General features: G+C 37.0%; 1 protein-coding gene across 2 annotated transcripts in view; it reads left to right on the top strand.

The window, feature by feature from the left end:
* Window positions 1-253: 253 nt before the first annotated feature.
* STXBP5L (syntaxin binding protein 5L) overlaps window positions 254-21,986 on the top strand; it is a 183,405-nt gene continuing 161,672 nt past the window's right edge. For both annotated transcript variants that reach the window (XM_041410828.1, XM_041410827.1), the window contains exons 1-2: window positions 254-442; window positions 16,524-16,621. In XM_041410828.1, coding sequence (XP_041266762.1) covers window positions 254-442; window positions 16,524-16,621 — 287 coding nt within the window. The remainder of the gene's footprint in view (window positions 443-16,523; window positions 16,622-21,986) is intronic.

Below are 21,986 nucleotides of genomic sequence, written 5' to 3'. Positions count from 1 at the left end.
GATTTTTTATTTATTTATTTATTTAATTATTTTTGGAAAGGACCATTCCAGGTAGCTTTTGCGTCTGACAAAATGAAGCCTTTGTATTTTTCGATCAATTATACCTAATATTGACATTCTGTTTGGCACAAGAGACTTAAAGTGCTGCCTCACTCAGAGGACCATTAAAGACTTTCTCGGTCGCTACATGTAGCTGAATGTGTTACGACACATCCTTTCTCCCCCCACAAATCTTCCTAAAGATTTTTCCAAAATGAAGAAGTTTAATTTTCGCAAAGTTTTGGATGGTTTAACTGCCGCATCCCCTGTTGGAAGCAGTGGCGGTGGCAGTGGAAGTGGGGCTGGTGGCTCCGTGCACCCAGGAGGGACTGCGGGAGCTGCAGGGACGCCCAGAGAGGAGATCCAAGAGACGCTCACTTCAGATTATTTTCAGATCTGTAAGGTAAAGGCTGTATTTTTATTTTTATTTTCTATGGGAATAATAAAAGCTACCGTGGGTTGGGGGATGTGTGGGGGGGTAGTAATATGATACCAATAAGCGTTTTACTTGAGAACTGCAGTGGTTGTATAAGGACTTTGGAATGAAAAGACAGAGATCCAGTGGATGCTTTTTTCTTCCTCTTGCAGAGATGGTCAGTAAATTCGTAGAAATCTTGATTTCAGCACTCAGGGCTGAATTCCGAGTTCACACTTGGACCCCAAACGGCTGACAGGATTGTGGACAGGAAAGCAGATCAATTGGTGTTCGTACCGATAACATTTACAAGTCTTTAGAAATTGAAGATTGTATACATCTACTTCCCCTCCTCACTCTTCTCATCCTCCCTGCTTTTCCTTCTCTGTTTTAAGAAAAAGGCACAAACTAGAAATTAAAAACAGTGCAGTGACTGCTGAACCCAGGACTTCATTAATTTGTGAGGAGCTGGATGTAGATTCAGGGTGGCTGTTTACAGTTAGTACTGAAGTTTCTGATTGCATGATAGCAAACTTAGTGGGGCAGCATAAATTCCAGAATTGCCAAATCTGCTCTGCACTTCCTTAAGTGGGAATTTTCTACGAGTAGAAAGCATAAGATATCCCTGTATGTGTTTTGGTCTGTAGTTTTGGTCTGTATCTGTTTTCTGTAATAAAGCTTTTAGTGGTGGTCTTAAAACAGTACAAACTATTTACAGTGGTAAAACAGTACAAACTATTTGGTACTTCTGACCAGCTCTGGAATATGAAAATCATACTTTCATAATGAAGACAAAATATGAAAGGTGTTTATGGTCTTCTGCTATTACCTGTCAGTTTTATGTGAATTCTGGTGACTTCACTAGAAGTTCTGTTTGCTTATTTGTTTTGATTAGAATCTTCAAAACCAGAATTTTTAATTAGTGTAATTTACATTACTAGGAGTAAATGGACTCCACCTATTAAGTATACTTTGCTTTTATCAGTCAGATGCAAATTGATCTGAAATTTAGATGACAGTCAACTCTCGCACATCATTATTTCTTTTTGTGTTTTGGAAAGAAGAAAGAAATATAAACAACCAAGACAAGCCTATGAGACATTTTGTGTGCAGATCTGGTCCTTGTGAGACACACAGCTTCCCTGATCTCACATACCATGTTTCTAGTTCTGTTTGGCTTGCAGCTACAGCTGGTGTCAAAACTCTTGCGGAGTGCAGGGGGAGAAGAATGAGCCCCTATGGCTTAAAGAATCTGAGACCTTTAGATAGGTTTTACAAAATCTTCTAGTTCTTTGTTATCCTGAACCACAACAGCTTCCAGCCTTTTGACTCAAATGATTCTGTAGCTTAATAGACTGTCAGTGGTGAGTGCATTAGAATCATACCTGCTTTCCAGGCTTGCATTTGACTACTTTTGCTTAGGTACACAGTAATTTAGCATTTTGTGAAACTCCAGGTATTCAGTACAGTGATTTCCTTTTTTTGTCATGTCAGTAAAAAGATAACACAAACAATCAAGGTACATTATTCAGAGATTTCTAGGTAAGGCTAAAACTCAGCATGGTTTTATCGTGTTTAAGTCATGTGATAAGGACCAAGATGTGTATTTAGTGAGATATATTCTTATTTTGTACAGCTTATTTGTGAAAATAAGCAACATAAGATGAAATTATTTTTTTTCCTAATCTCCATTATTTCCCTTGTTTGCTTTGATATTACTTGAAGACAGTTAGTGTTATGTCCTGATAGATCTACTTGGAATATGTGTAAAGGAATATGTCATTTGAAGAAGATTTCAGTAGCTAATATTTGCCTGTCTTAGCTCTCAGGTTAAAATGTTCTCAACAAAGTAAATATTTGTGTAGGAAGCCTTTTGGTTGCTTGCAGCAGCACTAGCTTATGAATGCATGTCACTGCAGAAGTCTATGGTACACAAAATACCGGATTCCTTTTTCCAAGATACAAAGGTATGCCGAAAGCAAACTTCCAAAACACTCGGTGCTCATGTGCTCCTGACACTCTGCAGTGTTTATTCCACGGGCTCCACTTGAGCAGCTGTGCCTCACTTCAGGAGCGCCAGGAGCGGGTTTGAAGGAAGCCCCAGAAGCAGCGAGGGCCCTGCGCTGTGGCAAGGGAAGCGGGGCAGTGGGGCCCGACGCAGGCGCAGCTTCCCCTGCCTGCTCCAGGGCCAGAGCCAGCCGCAATTTGTACCTCGCTCAGTCTGCGTCGGATTAAAAGTACACCACACACACATAACCCAAATTCCATCCTCCCCGAGCTTTTGTTGTCCGGCACTTCTGGTATTTCAGCTGGGTGTTTGCATGCTCAGTTACATAAGTTATATGGGCTGCATATTTAAGGATCTGTGATCCTGCTGCTCGCAGAACTGGGTAAAGCTAATGGCAGTTTGGGTTTGTGATCTGCAGGGGTCGGTGATCCTGCTGCTCTCAGAACTGGGTAAAGCTAATGGCAGTTTTGGTTTGTGATCTGCAGCGTTGAGGCATCTGGGCTAACGGCCTAAGTAGCACCTCAGACTGGTTTTCCTTTCTTTGCTGATTATAAAAATTCTCATTTAGAAGTGAAACATAAAAGCTGACTCATACTTAAGAATTAAAGGGCCTTTCCCTGCAGTTTTTATGTAAATAAGTTGCCTTTCTGAAGTTTGTGGGAGGTCTGCTTGACTGAAAAGACAGATCCAATCCTCTAGCAGAACGCTGTTTTGAACGGTAACACTCCTGATTTCATTTGTAACACACCTGAAAGCCAGCTCTCCATTTTGTGGCATTTTTAGATTGGTTATGACCACAGTGTCTTTTTGCGATACAGATTAGAGTTTAACAGGAGAAAACTGAATATTTTACATCGAGATGCTCTCAATGAGTTACTTTTGGCATTTGTATTTAAATCATTAATGTGATCTTCCCTATTGAAAGAATGAAATATTCTTGAAACTATTATGAACGTATGAAATAGCTATGTCCTGTTTTAAGCATGATAAATTTAGATGTTGGTAGCTGTAATAATGAATCAGTGGCACCATTTTCAAAGTACTCAAGCAATGTGAAATGTTGTCTTACCTATTTTGTGACAGCAGGAAGCTGAGGTACAGTTTAGGCTGCATCTAGGGACTGCTCTTGGGATTTGGTATCCAAGTGCAAATCATGAAAATATTGATTATAGTTCACATTAGTTGAATTGAACGTGTGAGATAGCAGCATCATCCTAAAACTAGGCATGATCCAGCAGAATAAGCTACTGAAGTCTTTGTTAATTTTAATTGGGATAGACCTAATTTCCTTGGGTTTGCTTCTTTGTATTTTCCCTGTATATGTGTTGGGTTTTTTTTCTCTGGTAAGTATTTTTAGGCTCACCTGTGTTTGCCCAGACCATCCAGAAACTAAAATATGGCACTGGGGAAAGATCTGCTATTAATAAAGGAAGTGAGAAGCTCACAGTTAGGATGTTATAAATCATTTAACTAGAACTTTGAGCAGACAGAACATAAATTTTTTTTATTATTTTTTCAGAAGGTTGCTTGTTAGGGGATGACACAGTTGGGAAAAACTGAATAAGAATGAAGATGTACATTTTGTTGGTGTGTGGTGTACCTGTTCCTCATGAAAATAGGTCTCCCAAGTAGAACTCAGGGTTTTCTTGGAGAACAATCATAGAGTTGAATTGACTTTGTAGAGTATGAGGTTAATAACTTTGAAATCAAGGCCTCAGTTAAGGGCACAGTAACAGTTGTACTTTACCAGGTATACAATTAATCTACTCTAACACATTTTCTTTTGCTGTGCACAGCAACTGATTACCCATGAAAAGGTCCAAGAACTGGCAAATTAATCTTCTCAAAGAATTGCTTCCCAAATGGTTATGGACTACCTTTAAACCCCAAAGCATGAGATTTCTGTTCTTTTCCAAACTGGTCTCCAGTGTTATTACTGGGTAGTCTTGCAATGCAATAAACATCCTTTAACTCTTGCTGTATTGTGTGTATTGATAGTATAGTCATAGTTTCAGTATGTTCATTACCCACTCTTTATGCAAAACCCATGGAGGCCAGTACAGTTATAGGTTTTTGTTAAAACTGATATGGAATCCCCATGCCAATTGCAATTGTGCCTTCCTAATCCTGCTTATGTTTGGCAAAAACAGGCCTTCAAGATACAGTCAATGAGTTAAATACCTTAATTTTCTGGATTTCCTATCAGGTGGTCTTAAATTTTAACTCCCAGAGTTTATAGATCATAATACTTTATTTTATCAACCTATGAAGATAAACATTTAATCCTTCTGACAACAGCCAAGTAGGTATTTTAGCTGCAAATGCAACATGACACTATAGTTCAGGGATAACAGAGAGAAGATAAATTTTGGAATGGCAATTTAAGCCCAATCCTACAGGAGCACATTTTTGGTTATGAAGTATTAAAAACACAAAAATCCTTGTTATAACCTATCCACAGCGTTTTAGTCAGTTTGAGCTGTTTGGTTAATCTGTCTTGTTTCCTTGCTAAGGTCATACAGAGAGCAAAAAATAAAATGTTTGCAAATTGCTACATTTTACTGAAAACCCGTTTTAAAATTAGTATGAGCTTTTACTTGTGAGTTCTCAGAGTACATTTAGTACTTAAGTGGTAAATAAAATAATGTGGGGAAGGTTTTTTTTTCCTATACACCAGAGTTTGGCTCTAAATTTAGGTGCAGAACCTAATTCTGTTTGAAACTACAGAGTCATAAATGGCACTTCTAAATTAGATTATAGTAATTTCATTAAATTTGTGATGAACATAATCTAGTCTTCTTTTTTAAGTGTTTGTATTAATTAGAAATAGGACTTACCCATGGGAAAGAGCATAGCACATATAAACCTTCTTTTGAACAAATTTTGAAGATTTTAAGGTACCTATAGTAGCATAACTGGATTCACTTGTTTGGGTTTTTTTGTGCAAATATCTGTATTTTTGCATTATTAATCCTAAATGAAGTATTGCACATTCATGGCCCTTCATGGCCAACACATGCAATTACATCTTCAAAATTATTTCAAAACTTTTAAGGTTGCTGAATAAAGCACTCAAAAAGCTCCACATTTCTTAAATAACTTTGTTTGCACAGACAGCTTTTAATTACATGATCCCATATTTCTTCTATAGGTTTAATTTAGCAGAACAAATAATGTTTGCTCATAGGAAAGTACTTCAATATTTCTTTGCATACTTAAAACTCAGAGCATGCCTGAATATTAAGTTCCCCATGGACTTTTCCAACAGAAGTGCTCACCACTGTAGTTCTGAAAGCTTTATAAACATTAATGAATTGACCTTCATAATATTTCTGTGAGATGGAAATGATATTATCCCTGCAGTATAGATGCCACAGAAAATCCAAAATGTTCAGGGTCCACTGTTTTGAGTTTCCAGCTTGACTTGCTTTGCATCTGTTTTTCTTTTTATCATATTTAACTTATCCCATGTCTTCCCCTTGGGCCTCCCGTTGTTTTCACATTCTCTTGCACATATTCTGCACAGTTGCAGAGTGATCTTTAGGTTAGTTGTTCTGTTTATATGCCCACCTTAGCTAGCCAGAATGACTCTGAATTTCCTTTCTGTCTCAAATGGCTACAGATGGATTTCTGGCTCCACTGTACTATGGCAGAAGAGGATAATTTAATTAATCCCTACAAGAGGAGAACAAATTCATACTGCATAGATTATTTAATGTATTTTTTAAATTGTTTTTGCTTTTTATGGTTGACCTTGCATTTTTAACCATGAAAAAATTACCTGAGTTGCAAGGAGTCCTTGAGGATCACTGAGTTCAACTCTTGATTTCACAAAGGGAAACCTAAAGGTTAAGATATTTGCTCTAATTTTGTGTCCCATTTCAAGTGGGCTTTTTTTTTTTGGTTGTTGGTTTGGGAGTTTTTTGGTGTTTTTTTCTTAATCCATGGGATCACAGATGTGGGAAGATCATCTAGTCCCAGCCCCACTGCCATGGCACAGACACTTTCCACTAGACCAGGCTGCTCAAGGCACCATCCTACCTGTCCTTGAACACTTTTAAGAATGGGACATCAACAGTTTCTCTGGGCAGCCTGGGCCAGTGCCTCACCACCCTCATAGTAAAGAATTTTTTCCCAATATCTAATCTGAATCTACTCTCTTTTAGGACAAGAGGATGAGGGTAAACAAATTGAAGTTGGTTCCTCTTGTCCTGTCACTACATGCCCTGGTAAAAGTCCCTCTTCAGCTTTATTTTAACCCCCTTTAGGTACTGGAAGGTGCTCCAAGGTGTCCCTGGAGCCTACTCTTCTCCAGGCTGAACAACTCCAACTCTAGTGGGAACACTGGCTGTATTATTCCTCACCTGAGGGTCACCAGGTAGTTAATGAGAATTTTTCTCACTATTGCAGTGGGAAAAGCAATTTTTAATCTCTTGTAGGAGCGATGGAGGAAATTCAGACTGGTTGGCTCACAGTGACTGAGGAGCTGTCACGTCAAAAGTTAGTTGCATAAGCAACTTTGCCCCCTACTTACTTCTGGAAGAAAAATATTTACACTTAATTTTTTAAATAAATGACCAAGAAATTACTTAGAGGTTCTTTGCTAAAAATATAATTTTTTTTTTTCCAGATAGAAATGCATATTCTTTGTAAAACATGCAGCTGTCCTCAGTGGAGCTAGACTAAATCCAAGACAGACCCCAGTCTCATTCGTTTAGATTGAATATCCACTCATATCTGCTTCCTGTTCTGAGACATCTGATACTCCCTGGTGTACGATTTATGTCCAAAACACTTCTTAAAGTCTCTGTGAAAATACTGTGAAAAGTTAGTATATTCACTTTATGAACCGAGAAAAGGAAGCAGTAGAGAGTGAACTAACACACTTTACTAAACTACATGAATATAGTGGTCTGTTGGCTATTCTAAGAAAAAGTGCTTATGAAAGTAGATTGTGGGGTATATTAATTTGTCACAATGTGTATTAGAGTCATTATAGGGGAAAATTAGAGGACTGTAGGATTAGAAATACAAGTAATGTGCATCTGTGAAGAGGAGAGAAAGCAATATTATTAGGTACAGATGGCTGTCAAGTGTGCTCAAATGTAATGAGATGTTATCTTTGTGCAGTGCTGTGTCCATTCCTAGCAGATCACCAGCAAAGACTATGAATAATAAAAAGTACTAGACACAATCTGCCACCTGTAGCTAGGGTCAAAGTCTGAGGAGGTGCACTCTTTATGGTTCTTTTGAAGTCAAGTTGTATATAGTACTGAAAAAAAACAACCTCAATATTCAAGGCTTTGGGTTAGTGAATGCATGGACTCAGAAGGAGACTTATTGAATTCTCTGGTGTGTGTAAGTAGATTCATGTGTGTATGGTAGCATGTCTTTTTTCAGAATTTGAATCCAACAAATTAAAAATAATTGCTTCTGTTTCATTTAGAAGTCTGTTATGTAAGAATGCTGTGAGGTCAGACACTCAGGAGTCAGGTCCCTTATTCAGCTAGTATCCAGTTATGTCTATATGTGAGGCAATCTAGTTTTTACTGCATATTTTTATTTTCTTGAAGTGTCTGCTTATATTTTGTTCCTGTCCTCCCTCACATTTGTTTTGAGCAGTATACAACATCTGAGGAGGATGAATGCTATTCTGTTTGTGTTCTTTGCAACAGTTCCTGTGAGAAGATCTCTGTGTTATCCACTGGACATCACAAAAATAGTAAATAATAATAAATTAATGGACGCTCATCTCTGCTTCGTTCATCCTGTTCCATCCATTGAATCCCTTCAGGATGGAGATGTGCTCTCAGTTACAGCTGTCCATCATCACTTGTGTTACAGATACATTCCATGTAGCTGTGGATGAAACTTAATTTTACTGAGTCCACAGATCCCTGCTTTATTCCTTGTTTGTCCCTACATATATTTTGAAATGCTCCCTGAATGAGGCAAGGGCAGGAAAAGTGTCCTGTGGTTATGTAAACAGAGATCTGGTTCTTCCGATCCTGGGCTGTGCTGTCTTCGTTGGTGTCTGAGCTGTGTCCTTCATAGGCAATGCAGAGGGGGACAGTGATGTGCAGGATCTGCTGGATTTCACTGCTGTGAGAGGGTAAAAACCTGCCACAAAATATCTGCATTTCATTTGGAATATACCTTCACCCTGTGTGAGGTGAGATGCTGGCTGTTATTTTCAGATTAAGTTCTCAATTCAACATCAGAGAAAAAATCTTTAAATTGCATACAGCATATATACAGAAAGAAGGTGGGAGAAGATTAATTATGAATTTGTATTAAATAGTAAGCAACATTGTAAATGCTACTAATGAACTGGTAATACCATTTGTATACAAGAAAGCCAATTTACATTGCAAAACAGATTTTCGCTGGAATAAACCAATAATACAGATTATCTTTGTATCAAAGTGGTTTTAACACTCTGTTTCTCTAGCTTCCTCCCCTGCCATTCCCCAGACCAAACTTTCCACCCTTCAAGAACTTTGTCACAGCAGTAACATTTTCTCAATCCCCAGCATGGCTGGGTTTTTTTTAAAACAAAATATTTTGAAAGCAGCAACCGAAGCATTTGTTTCGGAGCAGAAACCACAATCAGCCATAACAGAACATAATTAGTCTAAAGTAGTGAAGTTGCAGAAAATCCAAAAATGGGAAGTCATGCAAAATTAATTAGTGTATTGTTATGTTGGTCTGATGTAAACTTAATAAAAACAGTTTTCTTTTTGTTTAATTTCTCATTAAAGTTACAAAATTATCTTATTCTCTGTATCCACAGTCATAGTGAAGACAAAAATATTTTTCTTTCAGGGCTATCAGATAAGTTGAATGATTTTGCAGTTCTTGTACATGCCCCTGAAGCAGATCTCCATCAGGCAGATGATATTCTGAACCAGCCTGTCTCAGGTTCTAGAGTAATACAGTTAAATGATACAATGACAAAATCAATGGAGCTGCTGTTTGAATTACTATGATTATAAAGGTTTTCCATTTGGTGGACTGAAGTCTTACTTCAGTAGGTAGGCCAAAATAAACTTTGCAATCAGTAGTCTAGTGTTGGGAGTTTCTTATAATTCTACATTAAAGACAAGGGTACATATAGTTTTATGAAAAATCAGGACATTTTTCCACATGCTGATGCCCTGTTTCTTCTTGCCAGTTTACATGGCAATAGTGGGAAGTACATGATGCCATATTTACTGTGCAGTGGTGCAATTCCTTCATTGTGGCCTCATTTTTTCTTCCCTTTTTGTATATTTGCCTGGGGTTTATTGTGTTGGGGTTTTTTTTTGTTGTTGTTGTTGTTTGTTTGATTGTTTGTTTTTGGACTTGGGAGAGTTCATTTAGAAAGAATGGGAAGGGAAGAGGTGAAAGAATTTTGCATACATCATTCTCCCTTGGACCTGGGATTTCTCCAAAGGGCATAATGCCTCTCTTGGGATGGTAATATTCCTGTATTACCCTGTAACTTATTATGCTGTAACTCAGTGCTGTGGAGGATGTAGCTGGATGGTGTAGGTGCCAAGCAGTTGCTTGGCCATAGCTGCACTGATTTAAATAGATGCAGAAAGCGATATTAAAATTCAACCCCTTCAGCTTTGGCAGGAGGGGTTGGACTCTGCAGACAGTCTGCAGAGTTCCCTTCCAACCTCACCTGAGCTGGAGATAATGAAGCTTATGGATCAATGTAATTTTATTCATTTGTGGATTTTCCTGTGTAAATTATATTAATTTTGTATTTTTGATACGCTACAGTGTATTTCAAAGGACAACCATGAGGAGAATGTTTTTTGAAATTCAGAAGGCCTTATTTTTCCCCTGTGGTTTGCTTAGCTTGGCTGTTTGTATCTATATGAATCACATCTAAATAGGACCATCCTTATTTAATAGTCTAGCATCTAGCTTACAGAACTGAAAATGACAGTGGAAAAAACACATCTCTGACGTATCTGCAGAGATCTTTGTTACAGAAAAAAATATTTCGTACGTTCACTGTATAAAAAATGTATAATATTTAAGTTAATTTCAAATACTCTAAAATCTCTCTTATTTTTCATGTAATTATCAGTGTGTAATATTTGTGAAACTAAACTTTTAAAATTCAGGCTGTATTTGAAGTCTGCTTTATGTCCAGGACAGCTACTTTCTTAAAATTCTACCATAGCTAATTAAGTGACATTTTATAACAAAGCAAGTTGCGTACTTCAAAAATTAAACAACAAACCAAATTTGCCTACTGAAAGTATTATTCTTCTATGCCAGAAGTTTCTGTAGGGAAAGCTTATGAAATTCTGCTTCTTTCTTATACATATATTTTCTTCCTACCCCAATATTCCTATTTTAGTAACGCTTCTCTTTTGTGCCCGCATTTTCCATGTTTTTTTCTTTACTGTATTTTTCTCCACCAATACTGATCTCCTTTTTCTTCCTCTCTGTTTCACTGCTACTGGCGAGGATAATAAGCTCATAAGAAATGGCCTGCTGAGACAAACCCATGGTCCATATCTCCCAGCAGCCAGTCTCTGACAGTGGCAGCGGAATTGGCACTTAGGGAGGGTAATAAATTACATCACTTTCTGCAGTCCATTCCCTTTCCAATCTCCCATCATTCACCATCACTGGATTTGATATGTTGGAGGGAGTATCTTCAGCTGGTCTTTTTAAAATCCATTTATCAATCATGTCAATGAATTTGTCCCATTCCCCCCCCCCCCCCCCCCCTATTTTAAACTAATCTTTAATTTATTTTGAATACCTCCATGGCTTTGCCACATATGTTTAGCTTACCCAATCACTTGTTTGTGAAAGTCTTAGTCACATCTCCCCACATACAGCTCTCAATCTAATGGGCTCACACAGGTTTTCTGTAGCAGCAGAATGATGCCCTCTGTGTTATTCCTTATGCTCTTCCTCATGATGTCCATTATTACTTGGCTTTTTGGGGTTGCTGTTGAATGTTAAACCAAATATTTCAGAGGAATGACAACCATGCCCAAAAATTACTTTGCTGAGTTGTAAATGCTAGTTCTAATTTCAGCATTGTGCAGATCTAGTTAAGATTTTTTTTTTTCTTCTAGATATCTTACATCTATCCACTCTGAAGCTCATTTATCAACTTCTTGCCCACTTAAGTCACTCTAATGAAGTCTTTCAGGAGCTGGTCACTGGTAGTACTGAATTTCACTATCCAAAGGAGCTTCTTGTTAGCTATGATCTCAGAGACTTCAGGGTTCATTATCTTTTATAGGTCATTAAAGACAATGAATAAAACTGGACCAAGCATGGAGAACTCTACTTGTGAATTTTCTTCATGGTAAAAAATCCATAAAACTCTGTCCTTTGTTTTGTGTGATCTAGCTGGCTTTCAGTCCACGAAGAAATTTCTTCAGTCCCATGACACTTCTGTTTCTCTAATAACATTGCAGTGGAATATTATTGGAAGGCTTTTGGAAAACTTACGTATATTCATATTCCCTTTACTTGCATGCTGACAGCTTCATAGAATTAGAGAGAACTAGTCAGACATGATTTCCCATTGAAGAAGCTCTGCTGACTTCTGCAACAATCTTTGTCTGTGTGCTCTGTTAGTCTTTGTTTTATCACCTTGTCAGGGACAGCAATCAGCTTTCCCAGTCTACAGGTCCAGAGTCCCTTTTGCAAATGGCTTTTTCCAGATGACTGTTTCTAGCTTTACACCAAGGAAAAAAAACTATCTGTAGGTATCTTTATATAAGAAAAAAAAAAGAAGGTAGTTTTTTAGAATATTCTTTGAATATGCTCAGAAGCCCTGGTTCATATTAGAGGTTGAGAGCTAGATGTAACCAATAACTTGGGTTTGAAAATTGTAGCTTAGCTGTGATTTTTATAAAAAGCATTACTTCAAGAAATGAACCTTTAACTAATAAAAAATTTATCTCTCCTGTGTTGTTTACTTTGGTTGGAAGCCTGCTGATACCTTGTCCTCTTTCCATTTTTCATGAGAAAGGATCAGTCTTACCAATCAGAGATTACAGACACAGGGATCCATAAGTGAGGGATGTCATGGTCTTGCAGTGATGTAATACATGGCAGCTCATCTGTATAAGCACTCATTTTTATCACTACAATCTTGGAGCACCACAATACTAAAAATAGTATTGAAGTGGTGGAAATGCTGTAATCATTGACATTTTTTAATTTCCGACATAGCTGAGCAAGAAGCTGGAGAGGTTTCAGTCAACACTTCATCCTCTATTCTGTAATCCAATCAATTATTCTTCAATGACATTTTTGCACGTGGTGTCTTGGTGACAGTGAGGAAGTAGACTGAGCCACAGGTTTAGACTACGTAGTTAAATTTTAGCAAATGTACATATTCTCAAAAATTATTTACCTAAGTAAATCACTTTTGTTGTCAGATGTTAAATGAAACATGTTAAATGAAAGGGTATCTATAAAATATTAATAGAAAAGTTACAAATTTTAACTTTATGCAAACCTTCAGAAACACTTTTGCCTATAAACTCTATTAGTTGATAGAGTTTAAAATTTTATCTAGTTCTGTGTTTTCTGGAGCGATTTAGAGAATGTTATAATTACTTTTATTAAAAAGGTGTCTTTGAAATCTGATGTAAACTACTACAGAAGAAACGTTAAGAAAACTTATAGTGAAGGATTGCATTATGCACCCTGTGAACAATTATACTGGATATTGCATATTAGTACCAGTGCATTTTTTTTTTAAGCTAATGAAATATATCATGGTATCTTAGACTGAAAAATACCATTATGTTCTGTACAGGATATTAAAATGTTCATTGGTAGATTGCTAGCAAGCCCAAATAATCAATTTCCTATATTAATTTAGGTAAATTGTTTGTGTAAAGATTACTTTAATGATATATACATCCAATTCACCGCTTGAAATGATTTAAAAGAGAATTTAAGAGAAAATAACTATGCTGAACACAGATTTATGATGAAATTGTATTTGCATTTGTAATTGTTCTGTTTCAAGTAAATTGTTTTGCATATTGCGCAGAAACTGTGTGTCCTAGGGAGCACAGACTACTGCCTCTAGAGACAGCGTGCCCAAAAAGGAAACATAAAAGGAAGCTGGATAAAGTGGAGAAAAGCAGTCCTGGCTCCATCTGCTGTCTGGTTTTTCTCTCTCCCTTTTATTTTCTTGGCAGTTTCTTTCCTGGGGTATTTGGGGTAGTTAGGCCCCCCTATATTTCTTTGCACACAGATTGATTTTTAACTATACTTCTGCTTTTGCTTGCTGTTGACCCCAACTATTTCATTTTGTATTCCTGAGCACCATTGATAGTTTTGTTCTCTGTTGTTCCTACTGGCTATAACTCAGACAAAACAGGAATGGGGTGTTTTTTTTTTTTTTTTTTGTCACCCTAAGATCAAGTTAATTTTGTGGCCTTCTCTTCTTTTTCATATGCGTTGCTAAATCCTGTGAGGAAGCCCAGCCACAGTTCTAGAAGTGTTACTCATCCTTACACTCAGGCTCACTCGGGCTGTATCAAAGCACAACTGACAGGTCTACTCCAAGTGCTGGCTTTTCATGTCAATCTTTCTCACAGTCCTTTGAAAAAGAAAGGACCAAAAAAGCTTTTGTTGGACCAAAGCTGAGGACCTGAGAGTTTGGAGTGTTAAAGATTTTCCGTATTCTTTTGTAATAGGTTTAATCTTCAGAATAATTTCTGAGGCTGCACTAATTTGGGCCAAACCCTCAGTTATAGAGACATCTTTTTCTGCCCTAACTCTGTACTGTATATCTCTACTTTCCTTCCAAAACGGTTTTGTTCTTTTTTTCCCCAATAAATACAAATATTTTACTTGAAAGGTGTAATTTACCTGGATGTTCAGTAGATTTCAACAAATTTTTAAAAATATTTTACAAATGGCAGAATTTTGCAGTCACAAAAACCTCCTAATTGGAATTAGTCTAAATACTCACATTTGGAAAATGGCTGCAAAATAGAAAGAGCACTTTTGAGTCAGTCCTAGAGTTCAAAAATTGTACTGAGCTATGATCCTGAAAAGATGTACATCACTGTTCTTTTAAAACAGAGTTCTATCTCAAATACAGGACCCAATTAAAATTTCAAAGGGGAAGTCTAACTCTAGATTGCAGAAATACTGAAAATACAATGCAGATCCTAAATATGTAGGCAAGGATGCAAATAGCTCTTTAAAAATATTTATCTTTGTATTCTTAGATCTTAAAAATAGCACTGAAAACTCCAGTTATAGCTAAACATCAGAGAAGCTTACTGTGACTGGAACTGATAGGAATTCAAACTTTATTATAGAGAGTCTTTCTAAAATAAATAATTAAAAAAGGATAATTGGTGAAAATAAAGTTTTTTCAGATAAGGAAGAACATTTGTTCACCCGAATACAAAAATTTCAAACATAATAGCAGATTAATAATGCTACATGTTCATCACACTACAAAATACTACAATCAATGATTCCTTCTATTTTTGTGACATGAGAGGTAAAACCACTTCCAGGGTGTGTAAGTCTGGAACTAGCTTAGATAGCAGAATAAAAAAACTTTATATTTGAGTAATTCTGATACTTGAGAAAGTTAAAAAACTCCAAAACACAAAGCAAACCAAACCAGATACAGAACTGGGGTCTTTGATAAATGCCTACATTAACATTGAAAGTGAGTTACTTTTCTACAGCTTACTGAAGTAGCATATGCTTCTGGGGGTTTTTTTCAGCCTAGAAACTAATAATTAGACATTCTTTAAACAACTTCCCTTATCAGCAGTAATTAACATACAAGACAAGTAAGATCTCTTTTAAGGAAGTGGTTATTTGCTGAAAAACATACATTTGGTTGTTCCCAAACTGCTTGTGAATATCAGTTCAAGTGTTTCCAGCTGTAATGGAGGAGTTGGAGTGATACAGCTGTGGAATCATCAGCTGCCTTTTACTCAACAGGTCTGCAATTAAGGAGTCCCTTTTGTTGACGTTGTTCCATAGGGACTGCTGAATGCTTAGCAGACATAGTTCTTGAGCTAGATAATTTCAGGGAAGAGGAAAACAGCTTAAAAAGTTAAAATTCATTCAGTTCGAAGTACTTCCTCTCCAATCCCAACCACTTACTAAAAAAAGAGTCAGTCCTAGACTTCAAGGTTTTATTTTGTTAAATAATATAAACCGTTATTATTATTACTATACTAAAAAATAGCATTTTGTGTCCATTTTTAGGAAAGCAGCCCCCACAAAAAATTTATTACAGTTCATTTTTATGTGTATTTTTTATGTGTCTTGGGGTTTTTAATGTGTCTTGTTATTTCCACTTTTGTTCTTATGTTAGTGTTCTCCCTCATCTGATTCTTCCTCATAAGAATTGGGCAAGTCATGTTGGTCATAACCTCCAAGTTAAGGTAACTTAAAATACTGAGACAGTCTTCAAGGATGTGTTGTATCATGCTCAGTTTATTTATTCCCCAAAGTATTTCTGCAAAAATTAGAATTAAAAGCATAGTATTGTAAATAAAGATTAAGAAAGGGTGAGTGGTTCAGCTGCTCATTTTGAGAACATCTTCTCTGGCGTCTTTGTTTTCTAAATTGATATTAAGGGTTTTTTTCCTCATAGACTCGATTCAGTTTATTGGTTTATTGGATCTTTTCCCCTGGACATATTCCATTTCTTTCTGCTGGAGCTGTTCTGTTGAGGCTGAGTGTTTTGAAAGCATATTATGTGTCTTTTTTTTTTCAGTTTACAGTTCAGCTGCCCTGCATATTAAGGTTATCTTTCAGCATACCACTTCAGCAATATATACCAGTTGTATAATAACATATACTTTGCAGTCTACTTTCTTGCAATAAAACCATTTAAAATATTACTGAGTGAAAAGCATAACTAGAAATTCATATGAACAAATTTCACCTCTGTATTCGAAATACTGTATATTTTTAAATACTTCTCCTGAAATGTATTGAAAATGCTACAACATATAGAAAAACATAAGCATGAAACATTGATGCTGTTCTCTTGCAGTTCAGTCACTTTGCTCCTTTGCTCTGTTTCAGACGGTTCGCCATGGTTTTCCTTACCTACCCACTGCCTTAGCTTTTGACCCAGTTCAGAAAATTCTGGCAATTGGAACAAGAACAGGAGCCATACGAATGTATCCTTTATCATTCAGAATTTGCACCATTTCTGTGTATTTGTAATACAGGGATGGGAATTACCTTCCTCAAGCACTCAGGTAAGGCTACAGTTTTTATGTTCTACTTATTTTGCTTTATGAGATAGACTGGAAAAAAATGTGCTGTTGAGGAATCAGCCAGGTCCCCAAGGGGTTCAAAGAACAATTTCTGATTGCATTTTTAGCATATGGTTGTGGCATATATTGGTTAAGATAAAACAAAATTGATCTTTTTCAGCATGAAAAGTAAAAGTGGACAGCAAAGTGGTAATGAGCAAGTTGTGAATGTTGTGCTAGCAATAAATAAATTCATTGCTGCAATGCAGTTAGCCAATGTTAGATTGCAGTTAGATGGCTGTGTCTGAAATTATTTAGACACTTCCAAGTGAATGGTGGGAAATAAGCTATTTCAGGACAGAATTCATCTCTTCCCAGAGGAGAAGGTGAAGCACTATAAAAGTGCCTATTTCTTTTTGTTAATTATAAAGGTACTTCAGTGCCAGCAATTTATATGTTGTTTTTAATACAGTAGGATTTTGAAGTTAGAAGTCTATACAGAATAAATTTAATTACAAGGTAATTAAAATTTGACGATTTAAATTTAAGAAAAAAATTAAGATTATTTAAATGTGATGTTTTTCAAAATGTTTCTCTACATAATTTTCTTAGTTTGGCATGGTTCCAATGTTTTCCACTTCAGTGAAAATACATATAAAGCAAGGAAAAAAGGAGAAAGACAAGAAGGTTTAAAAGTTACAGAATACAGAACTACTGAACCAATGTTTCTTGCAAACTTCTTGTAGCCAAATAAATTATGGGTTTAAAGTAGGGGACAATGCTGTATGAAACAGCAATATAATATTTTCTGGTTCTTTTGCTATCCCTGTTCCCAAGGTAACTGTAAATGTAATGAACCCAAGGCAGGTTACAAAGTAAAGAAAAATCTCCTTGTGGAAAGCAAGCCTGTGCCTCATGTAAGGTTACTAAAACTTTGGTTATTCCATTTTTGGGTGCTCTTGGTCTGAACAGTTGCATTTTCGTAAGCCTCAAATTCTGTCTGATCCAGAATCTCTTGCAAGACTCAACTAAACCTCAAGTTATGTGACAAGCTTTGCTTTGATGGTTCTACTCTTTATTTCTGGTCTGTGTGAAGTAGATTGAATATATTATGTTCAAATGCAAAGAAGAAAGTGTTTGTGAATTTGTGTACTTCTGGGAAGCGCAAGTCTAGTAGTCATGGTTTCTTCTTCTTTTTAGAGGTATGCAAGGTTAAAAATCTGGGGCTTTGTCCCTGGAAGCTTCACTGATATCTTCAGAGTGAGGGTATTGGGAATTTCATGGTAGAAGTAGGAAGAAGACCTTGCAGAATATTGACTCCTGAGCCCACCTCTTTCTTTCCATCTCAGCAATTTTCTAGGAGCAGTGCTGTCACTGGCTAGGCATCCTCCATCTCAACAAATCCCTCCTTTGAGGAAAATTCAGGTACAGAGCCTGAATTAATACAGGTTTATGTAGAATTAATTTAAACCTGCATGCCTCCTGCCACAGGAATGGAATATGAAGTGGAAAAGTAGCTATATCCCTGAGCTTATATAAAATTCTCTATATGTTTTCTATAAAAATAGATTATAAAGAGTTAGCAGAAGGGAAAATAATGTTTTTCACAGTGTCCTTCCTTTTAACATTTCTTTTCCTGTTTGCTAGCGAACTCCTACCTCATTCATGGAAAAATTTCTATCAGTTCTAGTATCTTAATCAAGCAAGAGCAGCAGGATTACCAGGGAATTTGATTTTTCTTTTTTTTTTTTTTTTTGGAAGATATGTCATAACATAAATGATTCTCAGCTTAGTCACAGAGAGCCTGGTTTGCTTAATTGAGCCCTGGTTTAATGGAAACTGTGCTTTGAAGACAGAGGGTGCCATAAAAAGAATTACTTATTTATTCATTTTAACCGAGGTTTCTCCACTTGGCTGTAAGTTTTGCAGAACATATTACATAAAATACCTACTTGTGGACTAATAAATTTGCAGTGAAACAGGCCCTAAGACTACCCCCAGAACACCACTCATTTAAGCCAGTGTTGTTGCAGATGTTTGTAGTTGTTGAAATCAGGCAATAAAACTCAAGCTAAGATGTAACAGATTATAAGTATTACATCTGAAAGCACAATTCATAATGTGGGGTGTTTTTTTAGCAAACTAAGGAAAATACAGGTTTTAGTGGCTCTGAGTGTAAAAATACTTTTTAACAGAACTGCATAATTTCATTCTGCCATGAGTATGTCACGTAAGAAAAAGGGAATTCTTTATATACATACATTGTGTTTGGCTGGTGTTTCTAAACAGTATTGTTGGTGGAGTGAAAGGACTTGGCTGCCATCAGAGAAATTCACCCAATTATTTATTTGTTTGTTTACTGGTTGTGCCAAAGGTACATGGTTTGTGTCAGACTCTTCTTAAGGGAACGCAAAAGGATGGGAAGACTGAATTTATGTTTAATACTCATGTAATGATGTAGAACAAGTTTTGCTGTGATTAGTCCAAGTCACATGATGGTACTGTTGCCTCCTTGACTTTCTAAAAGGTTCACAAGGTATTGGTATTTCTACTGGTCACAAGTTAACGGGTCTCAAAAGACAAGCTGTTTTTTAAGAAAAGGAAGCATGTCCTTCTGTATTGTGAGTTGTCTAACATCAGGCCTTCAGGTGATCATTTCAAGTGATCCAGCAGCAGTACTGAAGCTGACTATGTTAAATTGTTCTGAAATAGAGCATATTATTCATAAGCTGCCATTAGAATGCAGAGATAAATGGAAGTTCATTTTGGTCAATTTGGCAGTCAATTTGTTTTCTCCTAGATTTCTTTTCAAGGTGCTTAGATGCAACTGCTCTCTCTAGCTTCTGTAGCACTGGGAATTGTTATTGCTACACTTTACTGATCCTAGCAGTCTCTGTGGGTTTCCCAAGGAAGTTCAAAAAACTGCAGGCGTCACCTACAGTGATGGCTGCTGGGTACTGGATCCTCATAGGAGCAGCCCACGGAATCAGACTGCACTGCAACCCATTGATGGAAGAGTATCCCTACTACCAGCACAAGCTAACAAAGTCTGCAAATAAAGGGCCAAAACCCCACTCCTGAAACAGTTGCTCTGGCATCTGATCATTCTTTACCTTTGTACTAAAGATAGCAAATTTCATTTCTCCCTTGAGGTCTCTTCTTCCTGTCGGAAGCCTGTTTCCAGCTCTCATACTTGTGATCATTGTTCAGATCATTGCTTGGTACCACTCTTAAGTGGAATGTCCTTGCTTCAGGAAAACACATTCAATTGAAGCTGGGCTATGAAACTGATTTCCTTTTCTTATTGTCTCCATATCCATCTTCTCTAGTCCCAGTGAAGAATCTTCTGACACAATAAAACTGAACTGAATAAAAATAAAGAGCTGTGCAGTCTCTGATTGCTGTCAGAGCAGGTTCTGTATCACCATACAAGGAGGTGAGAAATTAAGATACTTGGTCAGACTTAAGTATCTTCTTGATTTCAGAGGAAAAGGAGAAGTCTGGGGTTTTTTCACATTCTCAGTCTGAATAAATAGATTAAAATCAGTATTGTTAACAGTGATTATTCCAATAACAGATCTGAAGGAGTGGCATGCTATGCTCGGATTTCACGATGCGTATTTCTATACTGTCATTTATTCTTCTGAATTTGTTGTTAAAATTCATTTTCAGTACTTTCTGGAGTCACTGAGTCCTTTCCTTTGGAGTTCTTTTAACGATGCATATTTCTGTATTGTCATGTATTCTGCTGAATTTGTTGTTAAAATTAATTTTAAGTACTTTCTGGAGTCACTGAGTCCTTTCCTTCTTTTGTTGCATCAAAGCTGTGCTTAGCCATTACAGCTCTCTATTTCAAACATACAGAATACAACATCTACTGGTTTGGGGTTTTTTTAATCAAACTGCTGACTATTTAGTGGTCAACTGCAGTGAGAAATTCTGAAAGAAACTCTTCTCTAGCTATTACCATCTTTGCTTATCATGCAATGAGAGGAAGTTTGTCTTAAATCCAGTGCAAAGAAAACACTGGGTCCAGAATGGCCTCCACACCACCGAAAAATTCACCATCAAACAGGCTTAAATTAGTAATATGTTTTTGTATGTGTTATAGTGTGGTCTGGTGCTATTATTGATACATATTCTTTAGACTTACAGGCTCCATATTGCCATGGATGCAGGTTGTGGGCCATGCAGATCTTCACTTTCAATCTAGTTGCTTAAGGAAAGCTGTAAGGCATCTGCCGCCCATGGAAGGCTTTTCCAGTAGGAATAGCTCTTTGTTATCCTTGATATCATAAAATACAGTGGCCATTTTATACCTAGGCAAAAAAAAACATTATTCTGACTCACTAACACATGCCAGTGGAAGCGTTGCTCTATCCCCACCTTCAGCTTAGCTGCACAGTTCTGATCCTTCCTTTGCTCCAATTCTGCTGCCTGTCAGCTCTATTACTGTGAGCCATGCACTAACCTGGCAAAATACCAGTTCTTCTGCTGTGCTACTTTTTTTGCCAGATTAGCAAACTGATTTATGTGGTGCTTACTTCCAGTGCTAGTCAGAATGGTTCATAAAGTGGCAGGAGTGCAGTTGGGACTGGATAGAGAAGGAAATGGGGGAGTAACAAAATATTGGCACTAAGTAGCGGGTTATTAAATTGGCTTGTCTTTGTGTATGAAATTGCATCTGATAAATTCAGGTATGGCAGATTATGGCTGTCTATGAAATTTGCTACAAAATATAGAAATAGTCTTTCAATTTTGAGTGGTATAGAAGATATCATCTCACTTATTTTTAGAAAATCTTCATGTAAAGCCGTTTGGAAATCACAAAAATTCTACAGGTTCTGCGTAAGGGAGATTCTGCTTTAGGATCATATTTGAAATAACTTTTTCTGGCCTGTTTTATGCATATCTTCCAAAGCTTTAATAGGAAGAGTGATTTTTGAATGTCAAATAAGGTACAGCAACGCTTATTTTAACTGGTGTGTTTTGTGGAGAAACAAACATGGCTTCAGAAAGGCCAATGGCATCCTGGCCTGTGTCAGCATTAGTGTGGCCAGCAGGACCAGGGCACTGATTGCCTCCTGGTACTTAGCACTGGTGAGGCCAGACCTCAAATCCTGTGTCCAATTCTAGGCCCCATTTTAAAAGAAAGATATTGAGGTGCTGGAGTGTGTCCAGAGGGAAACAGAGCTGGGGAAGGGTCTGGAGCACAAGACCTACGAGGAACTGCTGAGAGAGCTGGGGGTGTTTAGCCTTGTGAAAAGGAGGCTGGGGGGAGGGACTT

Source organism: Onychostruthus taczanowskii, unplaced genomic scaffold (assembly GCF_017590055.1).
Source record: "Onychostruthus taczanowskii isolate IOZ18803 unplaced genomic scaffold, ASM1759005v1 scaffold34, whole genome shotgun sequence".
Taxonomy (NCBI): domain Eukaryota; kingdom Metazoa; phylum Chordata; class Aves; order Passeriformes; family Passeridae; genus Onychostruthus; species Onychostruthus taczanowskii.
This window is presented reverse-complemented; position numbering and strand designations above follow the sequence as displayed.